This window comes from Mus caroli, unplaced genomic scaffold, assembly GCF_978045245.1.
Source record: "Mus caroli unplaced genomic scaffold, Mus_caroli_1 scaffold_4, whole genome shotgun sequence".
NCBI lineage: Eukaryota > Metazoa > Chordata > Mammalia > Rodentia > Muridae > Mus > Mus caroli.
The window spans coordinates 121,379,342-121,393,607 of record NW_028227259.1 but is presented as its reverse complement, the minus strand read 5'-3'; the positions used below and the strand labels follow the sequence as shown (position 1 = coordinate 121,393,607).

General features: G+C 47.9%; 1 protein-coding gene across 5 annotated transcripts in view; it reads right to left on the bottom strand.

The window, feature by feature from the left end:
* Window positions 1-14,266, bottom strand: part of Taok3 (TAO kinase 3) — a 154,454-nt gene that overhangs the window by 62,931 nt on the left and 77,257 nt on the right. For all 5 annotated transcript variants that reach the window (XM_029477637.2, XM_029477639.2, XM_021163499.2 and 2 more), the window contains 6 exons: window positions 10,967-11,038; window positions 9,833-9,934; window positions 7,037-7,082; window positions 5,885-5,981; window positions 3,342-3,455; window positions 439-530 (listed from right to left, as the gene is read on the bottom strand). In XM_029477637.2, the coding sequence (XP_029333497.1) occupies window positions 439-530; window positions 3,342-3,455; window positions 5,885-5,981; window positions 7,037-7,082; window positions 9,833-9,934; window positions 10,967-11,038 (523 nt within the window). The remainder of the gene's footprint in view (window positions 1-438; window positions 531-3,341; window positions 3,456-5,884; window positions 5,982-7,036; window positions 7,083-9,832; window positions 9,935-10,966; window positions 11,039-14,266) is intronic.

Here is a 14,266-nt window from a genome sequence, read left to right as displayed (position 1 = left end):
CCTGAGCACCATTCCAGTCCCTGGGGATAACTGTCAAGCTGGTGCATCTTTTACTATGAAGTTTTCTTCAAGGTTCTACCGCTGGGTAAAGTTAGATACTTGAGTCTTCTAATATTTCCCCCAGTATGGCTGGGTTCTAAAGCAAAGTCATGGAGTTACTGTAGAGACAGGGTGTGTAATGTCTCACTTACCAGCTTGTGTTTCAGTGTTTGCTAATTGCACATCTGCCCAAACTCCTTTAGCTAAGTCAATAGCATGGAGACATAGCAGAGAAGGATCCCTTTTCTGTGGCATACCAGAGCATGGAAAGTGTCTCCAATACAGTCACACGGTCCGGCCAACCTACAGCTGTCAGTCACTGGGTAAGGGCGGGCTGAGTTAACTGATGGGCATGTGTGAGGACCAATCAGCAGAGCCCCAGTGGAAGCTCCTCCTTACCCAACTCTATGCAGGTGATGCCGAGCGACCAGATGTCAACTTTCCCGTCGTACTGCCCTTCGTCCATGGCTAAGATCACCTCTGGGGCCATCCTGCCAAATGCAACGTGCAGAGCTCAAGTTGTCAGTACAAACTAAATTTTCATTTTATAAAACTACTCAGTGCAATAGATTTAAGGGCATTCAAAGTATTTTTAAAGGTACTTAAGTCCCCCCCCCTTCATTTTCTGGGAACTAAACCTCGGTTTTCTGCAAGAATAGTGAGTAACTTAACTGCTGAGCCATTTCTCCAGCCCCCATTTAAAGCAGTCAATGTTTGTTGTGGTGTTATTCATAGAAGCCACATAAAGAAGTCAACCTAGAAAATCAGCAGGTATGCGGCTAAGGTGGACATAGTTCCTGCACACAATGGAGGTGTCTGTGACAAGGAGGTTTGAATGAGAATGGTCCCTGCAGGCTCACAGATTTGAATACATGCCCCACTGTGCTCCTCTGGCTAGTGGAACTGTTTGGGAAAGACTAGAAGGCGTGGCTTGTTTGCCACTGGGGGAGTACATTGAGGTTCAAGACTCCCACCATTCCTAGTGTATTTGTCTGCCACATGGTTAAGCCTTAAGATGGGACCTCTCAGCTGTTCCTGCGACCACACCTGCCTCCCTCCTGCCATGCTCCCTGCCGTGAGAGTCACGGACTAATGCTCTGAAATTTTAAGCCCCAATTTAAACACTTAAAAATAAATTACCTATGTTTTATGTGCACTGATGGTTTGCCTGCAAGTATGTCTGTGTGAGAGTGTCATATTCCTTGGAACTGGAGTGACAGATGGTTTTAGCTGCTATGTGGGTGCTGGGAATAGAACCTGGGTCCTCTAGAAGAGCAGACAGTGCTCTTAACCACTGAGACACTTCTCCAGCCCCCAGTCCTCGCTTTCTGAAAATAAGTTGACTTGGTCATGGCATTTTATCATAGCAACTGAAAAGGAACTGAGTTGTGGGGGAATGGAGGGGATTGAAGGTCATCATGTTATATGAAACAAGCCAGACTTAGAAAGATGAATACAGGAGGGAGGGAGGGACGGAGGGGGAGAGGGAAGGAGGGAGGGAGGGACGGAGGGGGAGAGGGAAGGAGGGAGGGAGGGACGGAGGGGGAGAGGGAAGGAGGGATAGATAGATGGAAGAAGGGAGGAGAAGAGGGAGGGAGAGAGGGAGAGAGGGGGGAGGGGAGGAGATAAGGAGGGAGGGAGGGATGGAAGGAGGGAGGCACAGAGAGAGGGAGGGAGGGATGAAGGGAGGGAGGAGAGAGAGGCAAGCAAAAAGGGAAGCACCTGGGGGTGGGGAGGCTGTAGGGTAGCAGAGTGGAGGAGGACACGGGGATGAATTTGAACAAAGTACATACATGCCCTAGCTGGGAGAAAATATCATGACATAACCCACTATTTTGTACACCAGTTAAAAATTAATTTTAAAAGTTCACAATTTTTCCTGACGGGTATTTCCTCACACACACTACTCTGGAGAACAACGCTGCTGAACACACAAGCATCCTTAGTGATTTCTAGGGAACACGGAGTGATTTCAATACATCCTGGCTCCATTATTCACTCTCGCCTTGCTCACCGGTCGTTACTCAACGATGCTCTATCTGTCTCCTCATCTAAAGGACAGAGAGGCGTGTCACAGGGACCTCACAGAGATGTGTAAGGTATTAGTATGCTGTGAGCGCCGACAAATGACTTACTCTAAAAGACACGAGAAAATGTTTGGAGGGACAGCATAAAGGAATGTGACCTGCTGTCCCAAAGACACCGTAACTCACAACACAGATCAGGTTCTGGCAAAGGGGGGTATCGTGCCTGACCCTGAGCAGGGAGGGGCCTCTGCCCTCTCTCTGGTTTGGACAGTGCTTGGGCCTATTCCGTATGGGCAGTGGTTTGGTGAATGTGATCTTCACGACGAGGTGGAAAGTCAAAAAGCAGCTCTTTTTAGGAGAGTTTTCTAGAAGGTGTCTTTTTCAAAGCTGTGATAACCTGATGGAATATCGTGGACGCTCAGAAAGGGGATCTGGAACCAAATGAGGGGAAGACTCCAAGTCAGAATGTCGTCACAGCTGGTGAAGTATCAAAGGACTCCATTGAGTTGGGAGCTTGGATTTCTTCCATTCGGTCTTGGTAGCCAGCCAGAGATCGGTAAAGGAGAACCCTGTCCTCATCTGAGCACGCTGCCTCCAGGGAACGGTTCAAAAAAGACCTCAAGTGAAACCTTAGACGGAGCTAGCCCAGCAAGCTGATAACTTCACACAAAGCAGATCCAAAGCCAGTTGCCTGCTTTGAACAATTTAAGGTCACTCTTCTCGGCTAGCGAGGTTTCTAACCTTCTCAAAGGAAATCTGATTGGTGCACATTGTGAAAACAACTTTCTTGTTTTGTTTTGTTTTGTTTTGTATTCTTGGTTGTTCTTGTTTTTGAAACAGAGTCTCTCCATGCAACCCTGGCTGTTCTGGTGTCAAACTCACAGAGATCCATCTGCCTCTGCTGAGGTTTAAGGTACATCACTAGCCCTGGCTGGAAATCCACTGTTGAGATGAAACCAGGCCAGGAGGTCAAGTGGTACAGGCTTGGGGGCTTAACTCCATGGTGGCCTGAGGCAGGAGGATTGATTGCATATTCAAGGTCAGCTTGAAATAGAGAACGAATCCATCTCAGGCCAATCTGGACACATTAGTGAGACTGTTTCCAAATGAAGAAGATGGCGATAGTAGCTCAGTGGCTGAGCACTTCCCCGGCATCCTGCAGGCCCTCGGTTCAATCCCTGCCACTGTACAAACAAGAATGGGGACACCAAGTGCCCTCTGCTCACCCTCCCTTGTGTATATTAAGCCTACACTATATCTTCTCAGTGTACCTACCAGTAAGGAGTCCCCACAAAGGAGTTGGCGGGAGAAGCCATGGAGGCGGATCCGAAGTCAGCCAGCTTCACCTGACCTGGCTCTGTGAGGAGGATATTCCCTGCTTTAATGTCCCTACAGGAGGGAAAGAAGAGGATCCGAGAGTTAACTTGTTAATACTTACTAAGCAAGAAGCCAGAACATGCAACTAGCGAGATAAAATGTTTACTAAACAAAACAAACACACAAGCATACTTTTCTCAGCGAGGACTGCATGTTGTAAGGGAGCCGCATTCCTGGGTGGTCACTGGAAGGACTTCCAGGAGGAGCTGTCTTCAGAGGGAGGGGTAGAGCGAGGGAGGGAAAGAGGCAGCCATGCCAGTCAAGGAGCGCAAGGAGACTGCAACCCTGACAAAGTGTGTTCTTCAGTGCTTTCTCCAGCCACCACCAACATTCCTTGTGCTGGGAGACCTGGAGCCACTGGTAACTGCCCTTTGTCCCCCACTTCCAAATCTGACATGCCTGACGCTGCCGCCCTGACCAGGGTTCCTCAGCTGGACACATACCTGTTCTGTCTCGCCCGTGCCCCTTTCTGCCTTTAACTGTAACTGCCACTCTAAGGCATGGGAGGGTACGGGTTACAGAAAAGGTGTTATTTAAGAAATAACACTGTACAGAGAAGACCCTGAAAGATCAAAACAGACAAGGATTAAGGGTTAGGAGTTTGCAGTCAGCATCCCTAGGATGGGTCGCAGCTGGTTTTGCCACTTAAGATGCATGGTGCAGTAAGGTGTTAGGGAAAAGCCATTTGAAAACTCAGGATGAAGGATGATGCGGATGCCCCCTTGTGTTTCTTAAGATGGGAATGAAGCGTATTGAGGACTGGAAACCATGAGCTGCAAGCTGACAATGGGCTGAGACACAGCTGGAAAAATGGAGAGAAAGCGATGGGTTTAAGGGTTTCTAAAACTTCCCCTGGAATGACAGCTTCCGCCTCAAGATGACACTGGGCAGAAAGACTGAAAACAAACATGCTGTTTATTCTCTAACAAAGAAGGGCTTGGAGATGAAACGTCCCATAAAGCAGTAAGAAGATGAGATGAACGGTATTCAGGGTTTGTTTGAGGACAGGTCCTATATAGTCCAGGCTGGTCTTGAACTCTTTATGTAGCACAGGTTGGCCTTGAATTTCTATTCCTCTGCCTCTACTTCCCAAGTGCTGAGATTACAATATATGCACATGCTACTGTGCCTGGCTATGAGACAGGTTCTATGTTGTCTCAGCTTTCTTGGAAAACATTCTGTGGACCGGATTGGCCTTGAACTCACGGAGTTTATCCTGCCTCTGTCTCCCAAGTGCTGGGATTAAAGGTGTGTGCTACCATGCCTGGCTTTCATTTTTGAATTCAATGAATGGTAAAAGAAAAAAAAAAACTTAAAAAACCTTTTTTTTTTTTTTTTTTTTTTTTTTTTTTTTGGTTTTTCGAGACAGGGTTTCTCTGTATAGCCCTGGCTGTCCTGGAACTCACTTTGTAGACCAGGCTGGCCTCGAACTCAGAAATCCGCCTGCCTCTGCCTCCCGAGTGCTGGGATTAAAGGCGTGCGCCACCACGCCCGGCTTTAAAAAACCTTTTTGTCTTTTCCATGTCTTTCATAAACAGTGTGCTGATTAAAGTAAGAAACAAACACAAGAGTAAACTCTGTAGCTTTGGATGAGACCCAGCAGAGGTCCAAGCGAGTCAGCATCCAGCAATGACAGTGAATCCAGGAAACACACCTCAAAAATTTAATAAATCCATTGATAAAACGGTAAATGGACTTAACCAATATTTACCAATTGTGACTAGTTCTTTGTCTATTTAACTTATTTTTTTATGGTGCCCGGGGCTACATGGTAGCCTGTGTGTGCTATGAAATGTATCCCCACAGAGGTCAGAAGAGGGCATCAGACCTCCTGGAATGGGAGTTACAGGCAGTTTTGAGTGTGAGCCACCATTGAGTGCTGAGGACCTTTCATGTGTGGACTGACACAGACTTCAGGCATGGGAAGCCTCTGGGATGTGAGGCACCTGTTCCTTACAACAGGAAAGGGGTAGCTCAGCGTGATGCTCTCCTGAGCACGCGAGTCAACGGCTTCTGTTCTCCCGACTTCCGTGCACTGTCAGGAGGCCAGCTACCCACACAGCAAGCAAAGCATGGTGGTACATGCCACAAATGCCGGCCCTTTGGAGGCTGAGGCGGAACCAATGGAGCTCAAGATCTACCCGGGCTACATTATGAGTTCAGGGCCAGCCTGAGCTACATTGTAAGATCCTGTCCCAAAAGAGGAAGAAAAAAAAAAAAAGAATCTAAAACTAAACATGCCACCATCACCTAAAAACAACAAATAAACAGCCCCCCGAAACATGACAGGGTGCTGTCTTTGCAGGGCTATGGGAGAGGCCGGGAGGTATCTGTTAGCCTCCTGTGATCCCTTAGTGCCCCCACCCCCCAACACTGGACCCCATGCTGATTCCGTAGTCCCGGGATATGGAGCTAGAAAGGGAGCTGGGGTTTGGACTTACCTGTGAATCAGGGAGTGAAAGTGGAGGTAGGCCAGCCCCTGCAAGGCACCATGGGTGATAGCAGCAATCTCCACTTCCTGAAGTGGTTTCTTATGAACTGAGAGAGGAGGAGAGAGGGTCAGGATGGATGGCCAGCCTTCCACAGCACAGAGTGACAGAGACTTTATGGAAGGACAGCTGGAGAGCGCATTCACCCAAACTCACAGAAGCTGTACCGTGCCCAGCATTAGCAGTGGATGAAGAGACCGAGGGCACAAAGATGAAGCCAACACAATACACTCCATTGGCCTGCAGCAGTAATTTACTGATCAGTGGCGAGTCAAAGCGATGTTGATTCTGACCCAGCTGGCCTGGGTTTATCGGTCCCTCCTGACTGCGTTCTAGGCCATGTTGCTCGCCTCTGCCACAAACTCACCACAGTTACCCTTGACCTAAGAGGGTATGAGGCAACTTCTATTGAGAGGTCCTGGTTGGTTTCAGACGGTTTTTAAATAGAATTTTTAAACACATCTGGCTGCTGGGCACATGCAGCAGCAGTGGTGGGAGAGCTCAGGTCCGTTGTTGACTCTGCACATGGGTAGATACTAGTGAGTTGACAGCACTTCCCCTCTCACATACGTGCCCACTGTGATACTGGAAAGGCACAGGCAGTGACATGTATACATGGCTTTGATGGTTTTTGGCTAGGGCTACCATACCATATTAAGCAGCCATTTCAGCAATGCCCGCCCTGGACAGCCATGCACTCAACAATAGGAAACTGCTGAGACCACCCAGCTATACTGCAGAGATTATGTCTATACAGTATACCTAGTGAACCTTAAACTGCCTTTCAGCCAGAGGCTCAAACTGCACTATGTCTATTTGTCTGGGAATAGATAACATTCTTTTTTGTTTTTAAGATTTTATTTTAGTGTCCGTGCCTGTACATGTGGCCTGCGTGTGCATGTGTATGTGTGTGCACATTGGGTGCAGGTGCCTGGGGAGACCAGAAGAGGATGCCAGGTCCCCAGAGCTGGAGTTACAGACATCTGCCTGGGAGCCCAACTGGGTCCTTGAGAGAGAAGAGTATTCTTGCCGCTGAGCTGTCTCTCCAGCCCCATGGAGAACATGACAGAAGGAAAACAGAAGAGGCTATGATGTCATGCTTACCTTCTAACAAGTCAGAGGCTGAACCTAGGCAGTACTCCATCACCAACTGGAACAGATTGAAAGATCGGAATAATAAAACTGAATGAGAAGTTCCTCCAGTTAACCACACCAAACCAACTAAATAGCTACAAAACCAACCAAACAGCCAATCAATAAACCAAGCAACCAATCACAATCCAACCTACTCCAACCAACCAACCAACCAACCAACCAACCAACCAACCAACCATATGCCTACCCAAGTACCCAATTGACCAACTGACTAACCAATCAACCAAACACACAACCAACCAACCGAGGCACTAAGGACATCAGGAGGGAAGATACTTGGCCTGCCCTAAACCTGCCTTGTCTGGCCACCTGATAACAAACTGATTTTCATAATCTTCCACACTTCAGTTCTTGTCACCTTTGCCTTGGCCTCGGCCTAAGCCCATGAGGGTTGATGTAGACATGGTCCCTGTAGGCAGTCAGGCTGAGACTACCAGATCCGACCGGATACCTCCTTCCCATATTGCCTTGTTTCATAATAGGTGTTAAGTATATAGACTTTTATTACTCATTGTTTGTAACCTAGAAATTGTCAAAGAATACACAAACCAGAAAGATTGGTGTTGAACTCAAGATTTTGCACCTGATTTGTTTGGGGTTCAATCCTCAACACCAAATATAAACAGAAAACTCCCAGTTGCCAGATTGTGGTGGCATACACCTTTAACCCAGGTACTTGGGAAACAGAGGTGGGGGTATCTGTGCGTTCCAGGCCAGCCTGGTTTACAGAGTGAGTTCTAGGACAGGCAGTGCTACAAAGAGAAACCCTGTCTCAAAATCTCTCCCCACCTCCAAAAAGGAAAATCCCCAGTTAGCAGGGTGGACTGTCACAACGCTTGAAATAAGCACAGCCTGGTATTATAGGGAGGACTGCAGTACTCACGCCAGCCCAGAAAAGGATCAAAGGCTAAACTGGGGATGTGCTTCCCGATGAATGTAGTGGTTGCACACCACAGTGAAGTCAGAGTTGTGTGGGGAGCTACTGTGTTCTAATACAACTTTCACACTGGACAGGGGCAAGTTGCACTGTGTTCCTATTCTTTCAAAAGCACGAGAGTGCCTTCCTTAGTCCTTCACACAGAGCCCTTTGCAGCCCAGCAGTGCACTGAGTAGGTCTCAGCTCCCTTTACTTCTACATGGTCAGGTTACTCTTGGTGCTGTTTGTCTCCCTGGCTCTTGCAGCTCAGTGAGTAGGAGAGCTTTCTAACTAGCAGTCACACTAGTTGTGGATAGAAACCAGGTAAGCAAGCTGGCTAGACCGCGTAACTGAAGAGCAGCAGGGCCTAGAGGAGGAGTTCCCGAAGCTCTGGCAAGACCCTGGTTACTTGGAACATGCAGCGTTTATCCTGTCCAACCCAGGTCTTCCCAGACTCCTCCAAGGCTGCTGGGGTTGACCAGAGGAACCGATTTCCAGGAAAGATGCTCCTTTGATTGACATCCGCTCAGGTGGGAAGCAGAGGCTCTAGGCAGCTGAAAAGCTGCTTGGAGGCAGGAGAGATGGCTTAGTGGGTAAAGCTCCTGCCCTGCAAGCATGTGCATCAGAGCTTAGGCTCTAAGCAAAAGTGGGGTACACGGGTGTGTGCCTGTAATCTCAGTGCAGGGGACGTACACATGGGGATCTCCTTGGGGCTCACTGGGTAGCCAGTCCAATCAGATAGGCAAGTTCCAGGTTCAATGAGATACACTGTCTCAACACATCAGGTAGAGATCCACTGGGGGAGACACCTGACCTTCAATTTGTGGCACACACACACAACCCCCGAAATGGACTTCTTGAGCAGAAGTGCTTACAGAGAATGTCCATTTTCTGTTGGCGATGGGATCCTGAAAGGCCTTGGTGTCCCGAGCAACCCATCACAGACAGGTATATGGGACTTTAAGCTAAAATGCCCAATGTGATTAACACCTTCATGTTCTAAATGGTATGTGACATGCTAATGTCAAACAGTGACAGTCACCTAAAAAAAAAACCTAAAATGTGTGGAAGAGCTCCCCACTCTAGGTTCATGGTGGTCGTATCATTTTGTAAAAACTGTATAGTCAAATGGAATGGTGGGGGCAGGGCAGGGCTGGAAGTGGCAACGATGAATGTTCTAGAAGAGGGCTGAGGAGACAACTCAGCAGTTAAGGGCACTGTTCTGCTCCCAGCACGGCGTGCCAGTTCATGACCATCTCTACCTCCAGTTCCAGGGGCACTGAAGGCTTCTTCTGACCTCTGTGGGCACTGTAAACCTGTCTGGTATACAGGCAGGCAAAACACTCATATGTACAAAATAAAATAAGTCTTAAAAAAGAAAAAAAACGTTCTGAGAGGAGAGCTGGCTCAGGGGCTCGGTGGCTCAGGCTGTCGGGGACTCGAATCCAATTCCTGGGACACATTTTGTGGAAGGAAGGAAAGAACTTCCACAAGTCCTCTGGCTTCCACGTGTGTGCCAAGGCAAACGTGGGCACACAAAATAAATATAATAATCATGCTTAAAAGTTCTGGGAGACTGAAGGGTTTAATGTTTGGTTTTCCACATCGAGCCTGACTCTGTACCATCTCTTTGCTCAAGGCTCTCTCCGGACAGGTAGACCGGCACTGATCCTATGGAATCCATACCAGAGGACAAACCGACCAGCAGAGACAACTGTTACATCATCGATTACAAAGGTCCAATGGGACAGACAGGGGTCAGTAGCTTTACGGTTCAAATAAGTAATTATAAAAGGTTACTAGAGAGAAGAGACTAGAGTATGACTCACCCATGCAGTGTGCTCCTTTAAATAACAGCCTTTGTACTCGATGGTGTTGGGATGTTTCAGCTGCTGCAGAAACTTAACCTCCTTAAGGATATCCTGCCATTTCTATGGAGACAAGAGAAACACGTTTAATTTTCAAACTGCAAACAGTATTTATCAAGTGTGTGCACACATGCACATAGATTCACAGATTAGATAGATAGATGCATACATCTCTTTTCCCGTGTCAGATGGACACGAGGCAGAGGTTTAATAAATGGACCAGCTGACTACCCTGTCCTATAGCTTCAAGTCCAAATCTCTAATCAAATGCATCAAAATAGACCCCCGACTCACGTCCACGTTCTACACTGCAAAGTCATTTGCTTGGAGGCAATGTCAGAAAGCTTTCCTAGAGGTCCCACAAGCGACAAAATGTGGCCAACAGTTTTCTGGGCTCCCGTTAATCAGCTCCCCACCCTGCCTGTCGTTGTTGGTTTGAGACAGGATTTCTGTCCTTGAACTCAGAGACCCAGAGACCCGCCTGCCTCTGCCCCCCAAGTGCAGGGATTAAAAGAGTGCTCTGTCACCACTGCCACCCGGCCTGTTTCTTTCCTAGGTTTGCTTTCCTTGACACGTTGGGCCTCTTTACTTTCTCTCTGTCTGCGTGACCTCCACACTAACTCAGATGACATTTTTTTCCCTTCTCCTCTCTGGGATCCCCTCTTACCAGGCAGCCCTTGAGGTTCATAACTCGCCTGTGTTAGGATGGTTTTCTCTTAAACTCTTATAAAATTGTCCTTGAGTTCAAAAGAAAAAAAAAAGCTGCGCTAAATGCTTAGCTAACTTTTATGGATTACATTTTTGGAAAGCTTTGTTCTGTGTGTCTTCACACCGTAACTATCTAAGAAGGTATCTAGCTTGCTTGTTATCTCGGACGTTGACCATGTCACTGGGGTGAGAACAGTGGGCTCTTCTTTTCCAGTGACTTCTGAAACACACACGGCAACCCTAGGACCTAGCTGCCCTCCTCTGCACTGGACACCAGGACTGAGGACGCTGCATCCTAACTTGACCGGCTAGCCTCATCCTAACTTGACTGGCTAGCCTAGCCTCATCCTAACTTGATGCTTGTGCTTAGGCCTGGTGCTAACTCACCTCATGGGTCTGCTTCCCACTGTAGGACATCTTCTTAACCGCGACCACCTCGTTGGTGTGCGCATTTGTCGCCTGTAATAAAGAGAGGAGGAAGAAGGAGTGATGATATCCAGTTAACTTATGCTCTGAGCCTTGCGGTGTCTGTCCTGGCAGTTGGAAGTTTAAAGACACCCCCACTGGCAGGCTAGAGAGCCACTCTACCCTGCCTTCATGGGAGTGGCCTCTCTGTGTTCCTTGCTGTATGAATATGTGAGAATCAAATGGAATTAGACAGTGCCATTATGTAATCTCGCATGAAGGACATGTATAGTCGGGGCTGTTTGGTGCGGCTCCCTTACGTCTACAGAGTTATCACTCTGTGCACTTACAACCTCTCTGCTGGCTTTTCCACGCTGGTTTTCCTATAGGCACATGCAGGTGCTATGTATGTGTAGGTGTGCGCCTGTGTATGTGCTTGTGTGTGCAGAGGTAAAAGGAGGACACTGAGTCTCCTGCTCCAGCTCTCTCTACCTTATCCCCTTGAGACAGGGTCACTTGCCGAACCTGGAGGTAGGCTGGTGGCCAGTGAGCCTCAGTCATCCTCTTGCCTCTGCACCTGACAGCGCTGGCCAGGGTCACAGGTATGTGAAGTTTGTGTGGTCACATCCCACTTTAGCATCGATCATCACCATGATAAGTGATGAGCACTGGGCAGAAGGACGCTCTGCACAGTCTCTTCTTACAACGCCCTGTGCTGTATTCCGAATGATTACGGTTATCCTGGCAATTTTGAATTAGGCTCTATATTTCCAATAGAACAAATGCTCCTGGGAGCTCTGGACAGGATCACAGACAGCAGACGTACCTTCTGAGAACTTAATGTCTACCCGTTACTGTATCTAAGCCAATTTTCAATTTCTGCTGGCTTACAAAGACACTTTTATTTACTTACCTTTAAATTTATTTTTAAGATTTTATTTTTAACTAAATGAGGTATGTAAGTGTGTCTGTGCGAGTGTGTGCACGAATGCAGGGCCTGTGGAGGCCAGAAGTCATTGGATACTTTGGAGCTGGACTTACAGGTGGTTTTGAGCCACCCGAGGTGTGTGCTGGCAAGCGAACCCAGGTCCTTCCTCTGCAAGAGCAGCAAGTGCTTTTAACCCCTGAGCCACTTCCCCAGCCCCCAAGTAAAGTATGAAACCAAAGGCAAGTTTTTATTCTGTTGATGGTTCTGCCATGATGCTGACCAAGGTGGCCTGTGAGAGAGCATGAGAAAACTGCAGACTCCGTGGTGGCCCGAGACAACCCAGCTCCGCCTGCTTCCCCTCTTAACAGATAACTTCCCAGCATCCCGTTCACGGGTGCTGCCACCGCCCTGTGCGAAGGCAAACACACACTTCTTCAGTTCTGAAGGGACACACACTCCACATTCCACTTATTTCCTGGCATCTCCCCATGTAAAGCTACTGACCACAGAGTCACAGGAGCTGCACTAGAGAAGCCTGGGTTGCAAGGCCATGGCCTTCCATCTCTGTACCACTCAGGCCTGACTCTGCTTAGCTTCTCAGAACAGAGGAGATGAGGAGGCTGCCCAGGGTGGTACGGCTGTCGAATGGACTCTGGTCTGTAAGACCGGCTAGAGTTATAATTTGTGAGTAAATAATAAATGATAAAACTCTGATCTATGAAAAATACTCATCAGCCATGCCAAGAACCGTGCTTCCATCATTCATTCATCTAACTAGCAAATACTTTACTGTGTGGGCTCTGGCAGTCTGAACTTAGGTTGTCGGGTTTGTGCACATGGAGTGCCTGGGACCTGAACTCAGGTTGTCAGGTTTGGTGGCAGTCACCTTTGTCCACTGAGCCATCTTACAAGGTCCAGGACAAAGGCTTCACATTTTGTTAAATACTGTGCTAAATGGTAGGGACAGAATTTTGAGTAAATATGTCTGGTCTGCATCTCTCCTCAAATAGGATAAAGAGACAGGTCAAAGCAGGGATGGGTATATAGCCAGCCACTTGCCTAAAGTGCACATGCCCTGTTCCATATTCAGTGCTGAAAAAAAAAACCCACAAAAAAACCAACCAACCAACCAACCAACCAAAACACCCAAAGCCAAAAAAACAGAGACACAGACAAGTGTGAAACTGCACTGTGCCAGGCGCTCTACAGCAGGGGTGGTGGGTGCCACTGTCTACCAGGACCACAGTGGAGGACATGACTTAGGAGGGGAAGCCTTTCTGGAAGGGATAAGGTTTAAACTTAGTGCCCAAAGATGAACAGGGGTCAGCAGAGGAGGGCGGTAGGGAACATTCCAGTACAAAGGCTTGCATACAGTCCTGTGACAGTGACAGAGGGACTAAGAGAGGACAGAATAGAGCTTAGATGCACCTCATTGGTGGCTACAGCAAGATTCTAGCTGAGACGAAGGACAAAAGAGAGGCTGCACACACGCACTAAAGATATGTGTGTCTATTTATATTTTTTTCTAGCTTATTGATGCAAGTATAGTAGACAGAGACCAAGGGAACAGTAAGGTCTTGGATACCGTGGCCCTAGTGTGAGTACCAAGAGGAAGGACCATTGACTAGAAGGCCGGTGTGACACACATGATGAGTTAATGTCAACAGGCATGATGACCAATAGGAAATCCTTCCTTTAGGCCCAGCCTATGTGACCACAGTAGACAAAGGGGTGAAGTTTTTTTGTTTGTTTTGCTTTGTTTTATTGAGACAGGGTTTTGGCCTCAACCTCACAGAAAACTGCCTGCCTCCGGAGTGCTGGGATTAAGGGAACGGGCCATGAGTCTTGGCTCTTTTCCTTTTTAAAAGTTTCATATTAAAGCATTGGCTCCCTTTCCTCCTGTTTTTAGTGATTATACTTCTATTCAGGGATAATACAGAGTAATGGTCACCTGTGCGCATCAAAGCATTCTGGGCCCCCTATGATGTCTCTAGTTGAGTATTAGCAACAAGTGACATATTTAGTACCCACTGTACACAGGGTATTGCGCTAGCATCTTCATGAGCCTTCTTCAACATGGTGAATGTGAGTCATGCTGCCAGGAGTCAGCCCTGAGAGCTGCACAACCACTGGGAAGGAAAATGAGGAAGAGCAGTACCCGGGCAGCGGAGGCTGAGGGCCACGTAAGAGTGACTGCAAACAGGACTACAGAAGAAGGGGCTGGCATTTCACACTCTACTCCTAACTTGCCCTTCAAGTCACATGAGTTCCTCTGATGACGCAGACTCCTGCCATTCTAGGTGGAAGAACGTTTCACAAGACCAGGTGAATGGGCTATGCCCCATTTTAGCCAT